We start from the raw sequence: 17167 nt of genomic DNA on the forward strand, positions 1-17167 counted from the left end.
CTGTCAGTCTAACCCAGCCTTTTACAACCTTTTGACCATGGAGGAGCCCCTGAAATAATTTTTCAGACTTGAAGCCCCTACCGTGCTCTCAGAAGTGACATCCCCCACCCTTAGCCCTCCTTTTGCTCCCTCTCCCCGCCAATACTCTCACTGTGGTGGTTCTGCCTCATGCAGTACAGAAAGAAGGGCAAGAGCTCAGAAGACAGCCTGGACCCCCCATATCACACCACTTCAGAGCTCCCACAGACCCCTGGTTGGGAATCTCTGGTCTAACCACTATATTAAGCTGGTAAGTGGCTACATTTTGGGTCCAGGTCAACAATACAAGTGATACTAATCAAGTCAATCGTCCACTGATCTGACTCGCCCACTGGTGCTTTCTAAGGTGATCCCTCATAAGTAAATATGGGGGCTGGGTCAGCGGACCACCAATTCCGCTTGTGTCACTGGCCTCTTAAGCTATAGGTACAAATGCAGAATTCTGCCCCAAAAAGTGCAACAGCGTTCAAGCTAGATTAGGGATCTAAGGATACAGACGGACTGTGTGTTTATATAGGTTACATCCTGCACAATCACAAGACAACTCGTATGGTGTGACAGCTTCAGCATTGCACAAAGAGATCTGTGTTCAATTGCTGATGTAGACATTAATCTTGATTGGTTATCTTGGGCTGCTAACCAGCCCACAGTCCGGTCCATCTGGAATGTTACTGTGAAGATGAAAGTGAGCATGGCCATGCAACTTCTTAAGTCGCTGGGGCAAGGGCAGGATAATGTGGAAGCCCCAGTTTGGTGTAACAGACATAGGGATGCCAACCTCCAGGTGGGACCTGGGGTTCCCCCCACCAGTTCCATGGCTCATCTCCAGACTAACCAGATCAGTTTCCCTGGAGAAAATGGCCGGTTTGGAGGGTGGACTCCATAGCCTTGTACTCGACTGAGGTCTCAAATCCCACCCACTCCCAGCTCCATCCCCAAAATCTCCAGCTCTTTGCCAAGGCAGAACTGGCAACCCTAAACAGACGGCTAGGCTAAGATCTGGAAGATGTCGTTTCACAAGTCTAACTATGCTCTGGACTCTCTTCCGCTGGTTGAACTCGACCCTTCACCTAACCCACCTCAGGGGGACGCTGCGATTAAACACCAACGAGAGAGAATACTAAACGCAGCACCTGAAATTAGGGTTGCCAACCTCCAGGTGGGGCCTGGGGATCAACTGCAATTACAGCTCTTCTTCAGACCACGCAGGTCAGCTCCCCTGGGGGAAATGGTCGCCTTTGGAGGGTGGGCGCAACGGCATTGTCTTCCTCAGGCTGCATCCCCAAATCCCCTGGCCTTTCCCAACCTGGATCTGACCAAAGTACCCGAACTCCCAGGATGAACGGCAGTGTGACTGCACCGCACCGCAGAAAGTTGTCCCCACTCATTTTATTTCTCGTGACCAAAACGACAACGGCGTAACAACAGGACGGTTTTATTTTTCGTCGATTATTCGCGCCGCCTCCTGCGGCCATCCTAGCGCGCGGCTGGGCTTGCAGTCGTCGTTCTAAGGCAACCAAGGGGCTTCATGCCTCCCGGGACGCCGACTGTCGCTGGCCCCTGCCGAGGAAAACGACGTCACGCTCGGAAGTCCCCTCGAGCCCATTAGGCAAGAGCGGCAGCGAGGAAAGTGCTGAGTCACCCTTTGACGCGCCGATTCTACCCTCTGACACCCCCCCCCCTTTCCCCTTGTCACGCATGAAACAGAGGGCGCGAGCCGGGAGGGGGGAGGCAAGAGAACGAGCGCGAGAGGCGTTCCCGCGCGCATGCCCGCCCTCCTTCCTCGCGGTCACGTGCCGCGTTGCTGCCGGGACGGTCACCACACACATATACATAGAGGCGACGCTGCCCGCCGGCCTTCTTTGGTGCCCTTTCGCTCCAGCCGCGCGCCGAGGCGGCATCAAGAAGAAGGAGCCGCTTCACCTTCCTCAGCGGCGGAAGTAGATTGGGGGGGGGGGAGCGGGAGAGAAAAGAGGCGTCCTGCGAGGGCCTGACCACCTCCCGCTGAGCGCCCTGCCGGTGGATCTCTCCGCCCTTCCGCTCTGCTCGAAGTAGTGCGGGGGCCGTCAGACCGGTTCCCCCTTCTCCCGCTCCTGGGCGGCCATGGGGCTCCTGTCGCAGGGCTCCCCGCTGAGCTGGGAGGAGACGCAGCGGCACGCGGAGCACGTGCGCAAACACGGCATCCTCCAGTTCCTGCACATCTACCGCGCCGTGCGGGAGCGGCACAAGGACGTACTCAAGTGGGGGGACGAGGTGAGTGGCGCGGGGGAGGGGGGCACGTGCGCCCGTGTGGGCTTCAGCCAGGGACGGGGGCATGCGGGGTGGCCAGCCTCGGGGCTTCAGCATCCGGCCGGGACTGGTGTGCGGAGCCCCAAGGTGCGTGGGGTTTGGACGCGGGCGCTTCATGCGCACCTCTGGTTGGAATGTGTATGCCGTTTGGAGGGGTAGAGGCACGCGTTATTTGGTCTGGATAACGTAAGGCGAGTATTTGTGCCTGTACATGCATGCACAAGCCGTATCATGTAGTCCTTTCATGAAATGTGTGTGCTACAACCGCCCTGCAAGTTAGGCTGTTGTAAATCCGCCAGCTTCTGAGTGGTTTTCTGGTGGTGCACCGTGAGAGAGGCCCTTGCTTCCTCCTTGCATAGGCTGCTTGTGAGTTCTGGTGGTCTCCTTTGGGGTTAATCCTAGCAGAAGACCAACTGTAGAGTTTGGCCTTTCTCCTGTAACACACATACCCTTCTAGTATGAAGGCTGCTGAAGTGGGCACAGCCAGACTGAATTCTCTGTTTGCTGAACTTCACGTGTTTGAGTTAACCCTTCTCAAATTATGCCTCAGTTATAGCTCTGGACTTTGCTTGCTGGCTTGGAGTGTATCTAATCCAGTTTTCACTTCCTGTTGTGCTTTAGCAATTTCAGCATGCGAGAGATAACAGATTCAAAAGTGCTTGAGGCATCATTAGGAAAACATCCTCATGTTTCATTTACATATGGAAGAGAAGTGAGAGTTCATTTGAATTTGCATTTTCCCTCTTCCTGTGATAGTTTAGTGGCTGCTCAGTTTTTCTTTATGGATCTGTGTATGTTGGTGGAATATTAGGTGTAATATTAACAGGCACAGGTAATTTCCCTGTAGGCCTTGGTAGAAGCCCAGAGGTGGTACATGTGGAGCTGTTCTGTCACTGTCAGTGCTACAGTACTGTTTTGTTCTCAAAATTTATTTGTCACTATGTATATTTACAAAATACATTAATTTCTCCACTGATGGGAACCACTTAAAAAAAAAAGTCTAGCAGCAATTGATGCTGCTGTTTGTCTTTGTCAAGCAATAATGCTTAGATTTCCCCTGTAATATATTGGGCTGTTTTGGAAATGTACACACCATAGTATGAGAATACAAAAAAAAAGACTTCTAACTTGGCCATGCTACAATTGATACACATAGTCATTCCAAAAGCCACAGGCATACAGTGCTGAGTTTCAGTTATCCATTCTCTTATGTCACTTCTGCAGTCTTGTTGGTTTGTTTCGTGTTTTGTGAGATACTCAATTAGGATTGTGTGAGGATCACAGGTAATGAAATCAGAGTATAAAAGGATTGTAGAAAACGTATGCACTTAAACTTGACATGGGTGGTATGCTGTAATCGCTGACTTTTATTCTTCAGTACTCCAAGTTTGCCAGGTTTTTTTCCTGTGGTAGAGTAGTATTCAGAAGAAGGGGCTTACCCTGGAATTAATTTGTGCATAATACAAAATCTGAAACAAGCATTACTTGTGTAAATCACCTCAAACCAGTGGTTAAGCAGGCCTAGAGCTGAACCTGTCGAGTGGCCATGAGCCAGTCACTCACTCAACCTCCAGCTTAAGGGCATTGTGAGGATAAATTGGGGGAAAGGCAGAAGATAGAACCTACAGTGCATCATACTGAGGGAATAGGCAGGGTGAAAATGAGGAAAATAAATAACCTTGGGGTTCCATGCTGCCTGTGATCTTGTGCCACTCATCATCCTTGAAGCATTACTACATTTGTGGTTGTTGTCAGGCGCGAAGTCGTGTCCGATCCCATCGCGACCCCCTGGACAATGATCCTCCAGGCTTTCCTGTCCTCTACCATTCCTCGAAGTCCATTTAAGTTTGCACCTACTGTTTGAGTGACTCCATCCAGCCACCTCATTCTCTGTCGTCCCCTTCTTCTTTTGCCCTCGATCGCTCCCAGCATTAGGCTCTTCTCCAGGGAGTCCTTCCTTCTCATGAGGTGGCCAAAGTATTTGAGTTTCATCTTCAGGATCTGGCCTTCTAAAGAGCAGTCAGGGCTGATCTCTAGGACTGACCGGTTTGTTCGCCTTGCAGTCCAAGGGACTCGCAAGAGTCTTCTCCAGCACCAGAGTTCAAAAGCCTCAATTCTTTGACGCTCGGCCTTCCTTATGGCCCAACTTTCGCAGCCATACATTGCAACTGGGAATACCATAGCCTTGACTAGACGCACTTTTGTTGGCAGGGTGATGTCTCTGCTTTTTAGGATGCTGCCTAGATTTGCCATAGCTTTCTTCCCCAGGAGCAAGCATCTTTTAATTTTTTTGCTGCAGTCCCCATCTGCAGTGATCTTGGAGCCCAGGAAAATAAAATCTGTAACTATCTCCATTTCTTCCTCATCTATTTGCCAGGAATTGAAACAAACAGTAAATAGTACCAGCATAAGAGGAAACATGTGGTGATCTGTCACTGCAAGGGAATTTTTGTAGCCTCTGTGAAAGGCTTTTGAAGATGTAAGTTCTGATGACCTTAGAAGTGTACACAGCACTTTGAGGAAATGTGCTTGTTTATGTTAGGAAATAAAGTAACATTGATTTTGAAAATTTGCCATACAACTTGGTAATAGTACATGCCTAAGATAATTGCACCACAATTATAAGAGATTGCTTTCATGAGGCATCTCTAGACTTGTGTTGCCTAGGGCCTCTACCTCACAGAAATCCAGAACGATTGTCCTTAAAAAGCTGCTGCTCTAAATTAAATCTTAGGTTTGTAACATTATTTGTTTTAAACACGCACGCAAATGCATGTTACTGAGCTGCATGAATAAAAATGAGTGGAAATGGGCTGTAGCAACTGATTTTATTCTCAAGACAAGATAAAGGAAAATATACAGGAAATATTTTAGCTTCCAGTGACTCCTTCCAGCATATACTTGCTGGAAAAAATAATTAGACAAAAATTTACAAGGTTGTCTTAATCTTCAATGAAGGTAAAGAAAAGGCTTACAGTGCCATCCTAAACAGAGTTGCACACTTAAGGTGTTAACTTTTAGGACTGTTTTCTTACAGAATATTTAGACCTGGGGCATAGGACAGCAATTAATGTACCGAATAGGTATATAATTTACCTGGTTGAATGCTATTATTTGGCTTGCAGATCAGCCAAGTTCTTACTGAAGAGTATGTACAAAATACATGCAGTTCTAACTTGCTTGGAAGAAGAGTTGGGTTTTGTACCCTGCTTTTCACTGCCGGAAGGAATTTCAAAGCGGTTTAGACTTGCCTTCCCTTTCCTCTCCCCACAACAGACACCCTGTGAGGTAGTGTAAGAGCCCTGATATTACTGCTACAAGGAGCCCAAGGTCACCCAGCTAGCTGCATGTGGAGGAGAGGGGAGTCAAACCTGGTTTGCCAGATTATAACCTGCCACTCTTTAACGACTACAATACACTGGCTTTCTCCAAGGGAAACCTTTGAGAAACTGTTTATTTTTTATAATTTAAGAAAATAGATCTTCATTTGATATTAATATTTAATTTAATTTTTAAAGCTCTGAATTTCAACATCTGAATTTCAACAAAGGAACAGATTAGGCTATATACTATTTTATTTAGTATCATTAGCAAGCTTTTGAGAGACATCAGAGCCCTGCATGAGTTTACTCAGTTCCACAGTGCTTGCAAGACAGAGTTGTTGTTCTCCCAGGCTTATGGATGAGGCCCACAATAACATCCACTAAAATAGCTGGCCTCACCAGTAGGAGGAGGAGATTAGAAGTTGGGCTCCCTTTTAGAGGACTCCTCTGTCTGGGTTGGCTGTGCAAGTTGATAGTTTTAAAGTTTTAAACAGTATGCTGATGTTACCCACCCTGAGTGTTCAGAAGGACAGCCTACAAATAAAGCTATTATTATATATTATTATTATATACCCCTTGCCTGGCTGCCACACAATCCTCAGATCTCCAGGCTACACTCTACACACCATGGGATAGGTAAATAAAATAACAGACTTGATAGATGGGAAGCCAAATACACATTTACTCAAAATGCCTTGTTGGAATAGTTAGAGCCATACTAAGGAGAGTTGCCCAAACCTGGATTGACAAGGTTCCTCAGATTTTGGAAGTTAAACAGGGTCAATTCTGGCTGTATTTGGATGGGAGACTGCCTAAAATACCAAGGTAGGGGCAGACAATGGCAGACCACCTTCGAACATCTCTCATCTGGCTGCCAGACATTCTTACGATCTCCTGGGTACACTACACATGTGCCATACCATTAAATAATAATATTGTCGTGAAAACTCTATGTCATTGCCATCAGTCAGCAGTAACTTGACAGCAAAAATAAAGATAATTATAATTGTCTAATGCTATTGAAATCTGTTTATGACTGTGTTATTAGTGACTCATGTGAAAATGAAGTCTCTTATGCATGTTTATTTAGATGGAAGACCTTCAATCACTGGGGCTTACTCCAGAGTACATGTGGATGGGATTGCAGCCTTAGCAGTTTAACTCTTAAAGATCAACTTCAATAGGCGAAGCCACTGATTTCTGTAGGTGAACCTGGCCTGGTTTTGAGGTAGCATGCAAAGAAAATGATATGGCCTTAACTTCAGTCAGTGAGTGGTAGGTTACAATTTAATAATTAAAACCTGTCTTGTGCTTCCTTCAGTATCTCTATTAATTAGAGCAGGGATTCCCAACCAGGGGTCCATGAGAGCTCCAGAAAGGGTCTGTGGCTTTTCCCATCCTGCCTTAAAGGACTTGGTCAAAAGCTAGGGAACTGGCTGCTTCTATTTGTCCCCCTCTCTCCCAAATGTGAGTTCTGTTCTGGTTGCTGTGCCTGGCAGCAGGCAATGCCTGCACACCTACTCCTGGCTTAAACTGCCTCCTGTGTCTCCACCCCTCAGTCCTCCTTGAACCTACCTGTTAACATGGGTGGTGATGCCACTTCTGGTGACATGTCACTTTCAAGAGTGTGACTGAGAGGTATGGCCAGCTAACATCACTTCCAGGGCTCCTCAAAATCATTTCAGGGACTCTAAAAAGGTAAAGGTATCCCCTGTGCAAGCACCGAGTCATGTCTGACCCTTGGGGTGACACCCTCTAGCGTTTTCATGGCAGACTCAATACGGGGTGGTTTGCCAGCGCCTTCCCCAGTCATTACCGTTTACCCCCCAGCAAGCTGGGTACTCATTTTACCGACCTCAGAAGGATGGAAGGCTGAGTCAACCTTGAGCCGGCTGCTGAACTCCCAGCCTCATGGGCAGAGCTTTCAGACTGCATGTCTGCTGCCTTACCACTCTGTGCCACAAGAGGCTCTTCTTCAGGGACTCTAAAGGTTGAAAAAGGCTGATCTAGAGATTTCAGTAATATACAACTTTATTTAAACAAGCAGGGTATGATCAGTTTGCATAATGATCTTTGTTTACATCTTAGACTTTAGTTGCAATATTTTTTGGTTTTTTTAAATGCTTTAATTTTCATTTAAAATACAGGTTTTCGGTTCTTAAAGTATCATGCTTGCAAAGTTCTATGTGTTTTTTAACTTTGCAATATTATTGAGCTAAAATATTAAAAACTTTTTCCTGTTAGAACCATTTGTTTGACATTAAGTTTCAAACAAATATTTTCTTAAAAAGTAAAAATGTTCTCCTTTTCTGCATTGGATATATTACTGTTTCCTTTTCCAAAATGGAATGCATGTTTTTGTTTGTATTACTTCCCTCTTAATTCAGTGTGAATTGAAATAGCTTTAAATGGTATATTTGTTAATTTCTTTAGAATATGTGATGAACTTGGTTATTTACTTTCTTCTTTTCTATCCTTTTTCTTTCCAGGAATGTGTTCGTAAATTCATCTAATTCCTAAAAAACAATAATTCCGTTTCTTAGTTTTAATTCTTGTCCTGAATATATTCCTTCTATAGACCATAGGATACCTTGCCTGAAGACTGTAAAAATGGCCATGCATTTGTGTGTGCCTTCCAGTGCTTGCTTTATTTGGCTTCTCTGTTTTTCCTGCTGTTGGTTGTCTGACTTTCTAGTATAACCCAGGTTAAATGGCTTCTTTTTTGTTTTCTGTTTGAAACACTTTATTTCCTTCATTCTTATAGATGTCTTAGCAGCTAAGATTAATGATTTTTCCATCCCCTCCCCTCTTTTCATACTTCATTGTTCAACTTTTTTACAAAGTCACTATTAAAATATCCATGCAAGGAGTCATTTCTTTTTAAGGTAAAAAAGAAATTTGTCACTTTTTTTTTTTTTTGCTTGCAGAATTTTAGTATAGTAGTCATTTATGTTATTTACAGAACAGCCTTTCTGGGAGTATCTTCACAGTCTAAACACTGAGGCTGTGTGTCAAAATATGCTGCATTGTCAAACCTTTTGGCTCCCAAGACTTATTTCCCACTGAGAGGCTATTGTTCTGCTTATGGTTATTTGCCAGCTGATGGAATCTTAATAAGCCTTGTTGACTAGAAGTTCTGTAGCCCTGATGTTTAGACTTTGACCAGCAGGCTTTACATTCAGAGAAGAGAAATGCCTCATGGAACAAGAAGCAACACTGAGTTCTGTCTTGGGAACAACCCATAATATACCAACAGCTTTCTGTAAAATTGACACTAAGATCCTGACAAATGCTGCAAAAGAAATTCCATGATCAAATATTCCCAAACTCTTACAGTCAGAATCAATTGGTCATCATCCTAGAGAGGGAAGTGAGATGTAAATGACATCACTTTCAGATCCAGTTTGTGCAATTCACGCTGCTATCCTTTACAACAGGGGTAGTCAACCTGTGGTCCTCCAGATGTCCATGGACTACAATTCCCATGTACAATTCATGGGAATTGTAGGCCATGAACATTTGGAGGACCATAGGTTGACTACCCCTGCTTTACAACACTTTACTCTGAAGAAAGATTTACTGTGTTCATCTACTGTGATAGAGCAATGATTCCATCAGAAAATTCATATTTTAAGGGCTCCGGAAGGGTATTCTTCTTGTGTCGATTCCCAGTGTGTGAAATGTGTTCTATTTATAACTTCAATACCTTTTTTTTCACGTGAGCAAGGAGGTATCATGTTGATCTTATCAAAAACATCCTGAGGTGGCCCCTGTCAAATATAAAAACTTGCTATATTTGCAAAAGGCCTGTTGAAAGATACAGCTACTTTCCTACCTATCACAAATAGCATTTATATAAAAAAATTGTCACATGACTAGTTGCTACCTTTTTCAGTTGAATGTAAAGTATAGAGCACATTCATAATCTTCTGTCAATATTAGAATTTATTGTGGACTTTCAATATCTGCGTTTTTTTGCACTGGGTTGAATGTGTTCTCTGTAATGACTTACCAGTTTGTGGTCTGTTACATTCACCTTTGTACTTTGTATTTGTTCAGAACTTTCTCTGTTGCTATTTGCAAGGGAAGAACTTCAAAACAATTGTGATGTCCGGGGCTGAACTCTTGCATAGGAGCCTGGAAAGTATACACTTTGAGAGGGGGTAGCCACTTTGAGAGGGGGTAGGTCAACCTGCCCAAATAAGGGTAGAATTATTTTTATTAAAGAAACCTTTTTTCTTCCTTTTCTCCTTACTTGGAGCGAGAAGTGGCAGGCACAGAGTGGGAGGACTCTCCCCCGCTGCCATTTTGAAAAACCCCAAGCCGTGGTACCACTGAGGGGCCTTCGGGGTGCCGTACAGTACTGTGGTACCGTTTTTGGGAAACCCTGGATTATAGTGATGATGCTAAGCATAGTTTCTCTGTGGCAAGTGAGTCTTCTGTATTGTAGCATCCAGAGGCACTTTCCCTGTTTATGCCCTGAATCATTATCTGGGAAGAAAAGCTTTGCTGGTGAATGCTTGGTGTAGTGGTTAGAAGTGTGGACTTCTAATCTGGCCAGCCGGGTTTGAATCTGCGCTCCCCCTTGTGCAGCCAGCTGGGTGACCTTGGGCTCACCACAGCACTGATAAAACAATTCTGACCGAGCAGGAATATCAGGGATCTCTCAGCCTCACCTACCCCACAGGGTGTCTGTTGTGGGGAGAGGAAAGGGAAGGAGACTGGAAGCCGCTTTGAGCTTCCTTCGGGTAGAGAAAAGCTGCATATGAGAACCAACTCTTCTCCTCCTCCTCTTCCTCCTCCTTGTCAAGGCTAGGCAGGAGCAGTTCTATGTGGCCTTTTTAACAAGTTAATGTAGATGTCTTTTAAACAGACACAGCATCCTTTCATAGTAGAATATCTAGGGGTTTTGTGTTGGAAAATTTGTTTTATAATTAAACTACTGTGTAATTCACATTTATGAAAAATTGCCAAATAAACAATATAATAAGTAATAAAACGTACTCTTATACTCTGAAATTTTATTTAATCAGGTAACTTTTCGCACAGTAAGTAATTTATCCAACGTTCAAAACATGTTATTCCAGTAGTAGACCAGTTGAGATGCATTTTCAGCTTGCAGAAGTGCAGTGAGTCTAATTATTAGAACATACGTTTTTGTGTTCTTTCCTACTGATCCCATACCTCAGGGCTACTTTCTTCCCACTTCCCCAAATATCTAGCAAAGATGAGAAGTGACTTGCTGTGATTATATTATGAAGTTCTTTTGGAAGATCAACAGCAAACTCTGCAGAGAGGAAATACTCCGGGGTTCAATTTAATACTACATTGAAGCCAGCTGTCCCCCCCCCCCTCCCGAAACATTCTAATATGTCTGTGCCCCTGGGCAGGGGTAGTCAACCTGTGGTCCTCCAAATGATCATGGACTACAATCCCCATGAGCCCCTGCCAGCAAATGCTGGCAGGGGCTCATGGGAATTGAAGTCCATGAACATCTGGAGGACCACAGGTTGACTACCCCTGCCCTGGGGCACTGCTATGTGTGATTAAAACTGGTGTTGCACTGATTTCAGTACCAGCAGTCACCTGATTTTTTTAATCTGTTGTATTCTTAAAATATTGAATGTCAGAAGTTACCTGAATTGTTAGGGGGTGCCTCAGAGATCTTCCAGAACAGAATGACAGCTTTTGTTCTTAACCTTTAATATAGTATGCATTAGGACTGTGATTTCTTGGTAAATTGCTTTTCACATTTTTGGGTTCGGTATATGAAACCACACTGGTGGCATCGTTGTCTCTAAAATTGCCCCAAAGTGTGTCTCTGAACACTGAAATTCCTTCGTAAAGTCTTTTGTGGGAAGTGAGGTTGGTGGTATTGCCCTGCTGGTTGAAGCGCTTTGGAATGTATTCTTTGTTTCTAATCTATCGCATTTTTCTTAGCTGTGTACAAATGGCTATAATCTCTGGGTTTAGCGCGACATAATAAATCTAAACCCGGCTTCCTGGTTGTGGTATGTATTGCACATCCCTTAGTTATGTCGAGTCACGTGGTACAGATCAGCATACACTGCTCTGCTGCAAGTAGAGGGATACGGGTCATGAGGAATACCTACTGCTGGGTCTGTAGATATGAGCCACAACTTTGAGCCCATGAACAACCCAGTGTGACATGTCCTCATGAGCCCTTTTGGGGAAAGGCGGGGTAAAAATAATCATCAGATAATAAATAAAATCATATTTTGAGGTAATATACCCATATTGTTCTTTGTGTTTTAAGAGGAATTGGAATATACCTTTTATCAGGATAGAGCAGCAGTTACCTTGGCCACTGAAAGACTGTTGTGCCTCTAAAGGAGCTGTTTTATAGCTTTCTCCCCCCACGTACCTTGTATGTATTGAGCATCACTGTAATCTTTAAAAGAATAACCTGTGTGCCAATTGAATACTCTTGAATGGGGCAATGGAACAAAGTTCATCTGTTGCTATGGGAAGGAAGTGCCAGTGGGTTTACATTGCTGATTAAAATGCGCTAAGGGTACTCAAGAACGCATTGGCAGCTGCTGAGTTGTGCCACCCTGTGGCTTGTGAATTTAACAAGAGCTCTGCTGGATCAGACCAGTGGTCCATCTAGCCCAGAATCCATCATCTCACACAATGGCCCACAACATGGCATAGAGGTCAAGGCCTTCCCTGATGCTGCCTCCTGACACTGGTATTCAGAGGTTTACTGCCTTTGTGTGTGGAAGTCCCTTATAATCACCATGGCTGTTAGCTGCAGATAGATTTGTCCTATTTGAAGCTTATTGTGTGGATTTAAAGAAACGGCTGCCTTGTGAAGTTTATGAAAATCCAAAGCTAGGCATTCATAATATTCAAATCTCTTGTATGTTTTATCATGCAACCAGATGCACTTGCTTTCAGGAGATAATGTGAGATGTTGCAATAACTATTCAGTGTCTGTGCTTTGTAATTTTCTAGTCTAAAGCACTACATGTTGTGCGTGGTGTGTGTTTATTTTATTTATCTTTCACATTAGGTGGAATACATGTTGGTAGCTTTTGACCATGAGAAGAAGAAAGCTCAGTTGTCTTTAATTGGAGAACAAGTTCTTCATACTTTGCAAGAAAAGGGCGAAAGAGTAAATCCTAAGTAAGTAGCACTTGTTCCTAAAGACATACACTGAATTCCCAAAAATTGCCTGCCATATTAACTTGGACGTATTTGTACAGCAAAAATACAGCTTTAATGTGAGAACATTGTTTTTATATGTGAAAGTTCATTGTTGATATACCAGATGTTCAGTTCATTCTTTCACATCAACAAAACATTTGTAATGATATTTTTGCAATAGCTAGGGTTTTATGTTTCCCAGAACCATTGTAAACATTGGTAGTTATCCCCATATGTTTTAACATGCTCATGAAGTTTCTTTGAGAGGTCATCCAGAAGTTTGGGCTGGGCTGCCAGCAGTATGTGGATGATATTCAGCCATCAGCCCGATCTTGCATACCCAGCAGAATCCTGTTATTAGATGCAGACAAAATAAGTGTATGGGCTATTCTCCAAATCTATGGCACAAAGTCTGTACTTACCAATGTTGGCATTATGGGAACATATCTTGACCCCAGAAGCCAGCCTTTCATTTGACAGCACTGTAATGCTGATGTCACTGGGTTGGATCCCATGTAATCCATTGCATGGAAGCATGATATCACTCCCTCCCACTGGGGCCTGAAATGCCTCTCAAAACAGTACTCACGGGGAACATGCAGGAAGAGCATAGGAGCAGGGAATTGGAAGATTACTATGGTGTATGGTTTGGGTAATCATCAAAGTGGCCCCTTGTGCACTACTATTTAGAAATAATTGTTACAAAATACTAGGATCACCTATATAGCAAAGGAAGACATAGTTATTCTGGGCAAATAATGACAGCTGACAAGGAACATCTGATAAATAGCATGAAAGATACGGAACTTCAAGCCAGTTGTTGGATAACTCCTATTTGCGTTCATTCACTTACTAACCCATATTGGTAGTACCTCTGTGGTTGTGAAAAGGATCGCAAATGTGTTGTTGTTTCTTGTAGCCACCCAACTCTGTGGAGGCCTGAGTACGGAAGCTATATGATTGAGGGGACTCCTGGACAGCCCTATGGAGGAACAATGTCTGAATTTAACACTGTGCAAGACAATATGAGGAAACGGCGTCAGGAAGCTGCTTCTGTTCTGAAAGAGAATGAAGCTCTCTGCACTGTCACATCATTCCCTAGGTATGCTTCTGTGTTTCTAGTCAGACTTGAACCATCTATCTATTCAGGATGGTAGTGCATTGAGAGAGAGAAGTGTAGCGGCTCTATATTTGTTGCTGGTAAGGAGACAGGACTATTTTTCAATTATGGTGTTCTATTTCGCGATATTTACAGTGCATTTTTCTTGCTGCATTGTTTAGTTGTTACTAGGCAAACACGTGCAATATAATGACTTATTACAGATGTAAGGGCTCCAATGTACGTTTGGACTCCTACCTCTGCAAAAGATGCTATGTTTATTGCAGTCCCAGAAGGGGTCTGCTCACACTCACATGGGAGCTTTGGTTGTAATTTCAGATGTACCTTGAACTTTTTTGTATTATATATGTTTTTGGTCTGTTAGCCAACCTTATGACAGCAAAAAGATAGGGTATAAAGTTTGTAAATAATAAGTAATAATATTTATTCTTGTAGCGGGTAACATCAACAGTAATATACAGTAAAATACAGTAAAACATGTTTTAAGTTAAGTTAAACTAAAAACATTCATTCATTCAATTTATAGCCTGCCACTCCCCAGAGGCTCACGGCAGGTTTCAGTCGTCCAATAAACCCTGCTATAGACATAAAAACATAAGAACAATTTACATATATTAAAAACTTAAGGTACAGTGGTAAAACTCACCCAGCACTAGCATATCCCAGTTTCTAGGAGGGGAGGCGGAGGGAAGAGGGCGCAGATGGAATTTGCCACTGCCGCTTCTATTGGAGGGGCCCAGATCTGCCTGGATGCCTAGCCTCAACCGTAGACCTAGTGCTGCACGAAAAAATTGTAACAAAGGAGAGACAGAATCTGTCCAGTGGCTTAATTAAGTATAAGAAGATAAAAAGTGTTGGCAGAGTCAAAAGTCTAAATAAATGAGATAAGAGAATTTTTATCTTCTTATACTTAATTAAGCCACTGGACAGATTCTGTCAACCGTAGACCTGGCAGAAGAGCTCTGTTTTGCAGGCCCTGCCGAACACTGAAAGCTCCTTACCTCTTACAGTCCAAGAACCATTAATTTTCCATTTGTGGATTGTGGCATCCAAGCGCTTGGTGGTCTGAGTTTATGTGAAGAACTGATGCTGGTGTAGAGCAGCCCCTTATACCCTTAGAGCTGAAGGGGCTAAATGCCCATCGTATAAACAGCATCTGAGAGGATAAAATCCAAGGGGATTTTGTCTCATATTGTTTGGTCAGTTTGTTTGAAAAGTAACTTCAGCCTGCTCACTTATATGCTTAATCTCAAATTGCAACAGGATTTGCTTCAAATTTATATTTTACTGAACTGGAAAGGGGTAGGGTTGTAGGAGCCTAAAATTGCACATCCATGTCCCTAAACTAATTTGGGAATTTAGCCACCTTGGCCTGCTTGGGCAGAAAGACTGATTTTGGAAAAAAATACATTTGTAAATCTTTGTGAAGTAACTAAACATTTCTGCTGTTTCCTTATTAGCTTCCATTTCTGCTTCAACATTGCTAACAGCTTTAAGCTTAATTAAAATAAAGCTTTATTCCTGCCACAGTCTCATTTGATAAATGGAGATAGTTAAAAATAACAAGCTGTTTTTTTGAAACCTGTAGACTAGGATGTCCGGGATTTACGATACCAGAGAGCCACCCAACGCCTGTTGAGGCAGGAGCGTCTAAGTCTCTCTTCTTCCCAGATGAAGCCATTAACAAACATCCCAGATTTAGGTAAGTTTGCTTAGAAATGAAAAACTGCTTTTTCCCCCTAATAGTACTGTTCTGTTTTCCTGTTTGTAGAACAGAAAACTCATCCCAATAAGTTATGCTTTTGGGATTAAGCGAATTCATGATGTACACTTCTACTTGTAAGCTCCATCAAGTTTACACTTAAGAACATAAGAAGGGCCAGTGGTCCACTTAGTCCCATGTGCTGTTCTACACTGCAGCCAACCATCTCCTCTGGAGGAACAATAACAGGGCATAGAGTCTGAGGCTTTACCTGATGTGGCCTCTTGGCTCTGAGATTGGGAAGTTTAGTGCCTCTGAATGAGGAGGTTTGTTTTAGTGATCATTTCTAGTAGCTACTGATAGATCAGCACTTCCATGAATCTGTCTAATCTCCTTTTGGAGCTGTGTGTGCCACTGACCATCACTACATCCTCTGGCAGGGAATTCTACACTTTAATAACTCACTGTTTAAAGAAGAATTTCCTTTTGTCCATCTTTAATGTAGTGCCCATCAGCTTCCTGGGATGCCCTCAAATCTGCTATTATCTCTTTCCACTAACTTTACCCTTTGTATAATTTGATAACCCACGAGCATAGCATTAGTCTCTTCTCTAAAGTGAAATCTGCCAGATTCTGCAGTTTTCCCTCCAAACCAAGAAATATTTCAACCCAGGGGTAGCCAAAATCCTGGTGGAGCCTGGCCATCTCCTGGAATTACAGTTCATTTCCAGACTATAAAGATCAGCTCTCCAGGCAGAATCGGCTGCTTTGGAGGGTGGACAGGGCTGTTGTGAAAAAATCGAGGCTTCCCACACAGGTTGTTGTGGAGATAAAATATTTGAGGCCTACTGCACAGGGTTGTTGTGCAGATGAAAAAGGAGGCAAAAGAATCCATGCAACAGCATCTGGTTTCTGCTTGGCAGCAGTATTTTAAGTGAGGCTTTTCTGTAGCCTCCCTGTCAGCCAACAGGCAGAAGGGGAAAGCTTTCCCCCCTCAGAAGGAAAGCATGCCCTTTCCCACAGACTCCCCTATGTTGCTCTTGGAAATGCCCCCTTCCCCAGTCAGGGGCTGTTATAGGCTCCCCTCACAGCAGACTTGAAGGGAAGAGGGAGGTGCGGAATCCTGAGCAAGAGGATCAATTGGCCCGGGGGGGGGGGGGGAGGATATTCCACTAATAGGAGTCTCCGGAACCTTCAGCATTTTGTCAAGGTGTATGGTCATGATTTTGCATGGTCAAAACCAAGGCTGACTGTGAAGAGCTCTAAGAGGATTTCCACAAATTCGGTGAAGAGGTGACAATGCAGCAAGTGAAGTTCAGTGTTGGCAAGTGTAAGTTGATGCACACGGAGACAAAATATTCCATCTTCAAATACAGGGTCTGCACTTGCTGAGAGTAAGACGGAAAAAGATCTTGAGGTTGCACTGGATTGGTCAGCTGAAGTGTCAACCCAATGTGCTATAGCAGTGAAAAAGGCAAACCTGTATACTGGGGATTATTTGGAAAGGGACTGAACATAGAATCA

General features: G+C 43.6%; 1 protein-coding gene across 1 annotated transcript in view; it reads left to right on the forward strand.

Annotated features, from left to right (window-relative positions):
• The first annotated feature begins 1828 nt into the window (after positions 1 to 1828).
• The window catches only part of GCLC (glutamate-cysteine ligase catalytic subunit), a 39733-nt gene continuing 24394 nt past the window's right edge, over positions 1829 to 17167 (forward strand). The window contains exons 1-4 of the mRNA XM_077308868.1: positions 1829 to 2292; positions 12688 to 12800; positions 13741 to 13923; positions 15530 to 15643. Coding sequence (XP_077164983.1) covers positions 2143 to 2292; positions 12688 to 12800; positions 13741 to 13923; positions 15530 to 15643 — 560 coding nt within the window. The 5' untranslated portion in view covers positions 1829 to 2142. The remainder of the gene's footprint in view (positions 2293 to 12687; positions 12801 to 13740; positions 13924 to 15529; positions 15644 to 17167) is intronic.

Source organism: Paroedura picta, chromosome 1 (genome assembly GCF_049243985.1).
Source record: "Paroedura picta isolate Pp20150507F chromosome 1, Ppicta_v3.0, whole genome shotgun sequence".
NCBI classification, from domain to species: Eukaryota; Metazoa; Chordata; class Lepidosauria; order Squamata; family Gekkonidae; genus Paroedura; species Paroedura picta.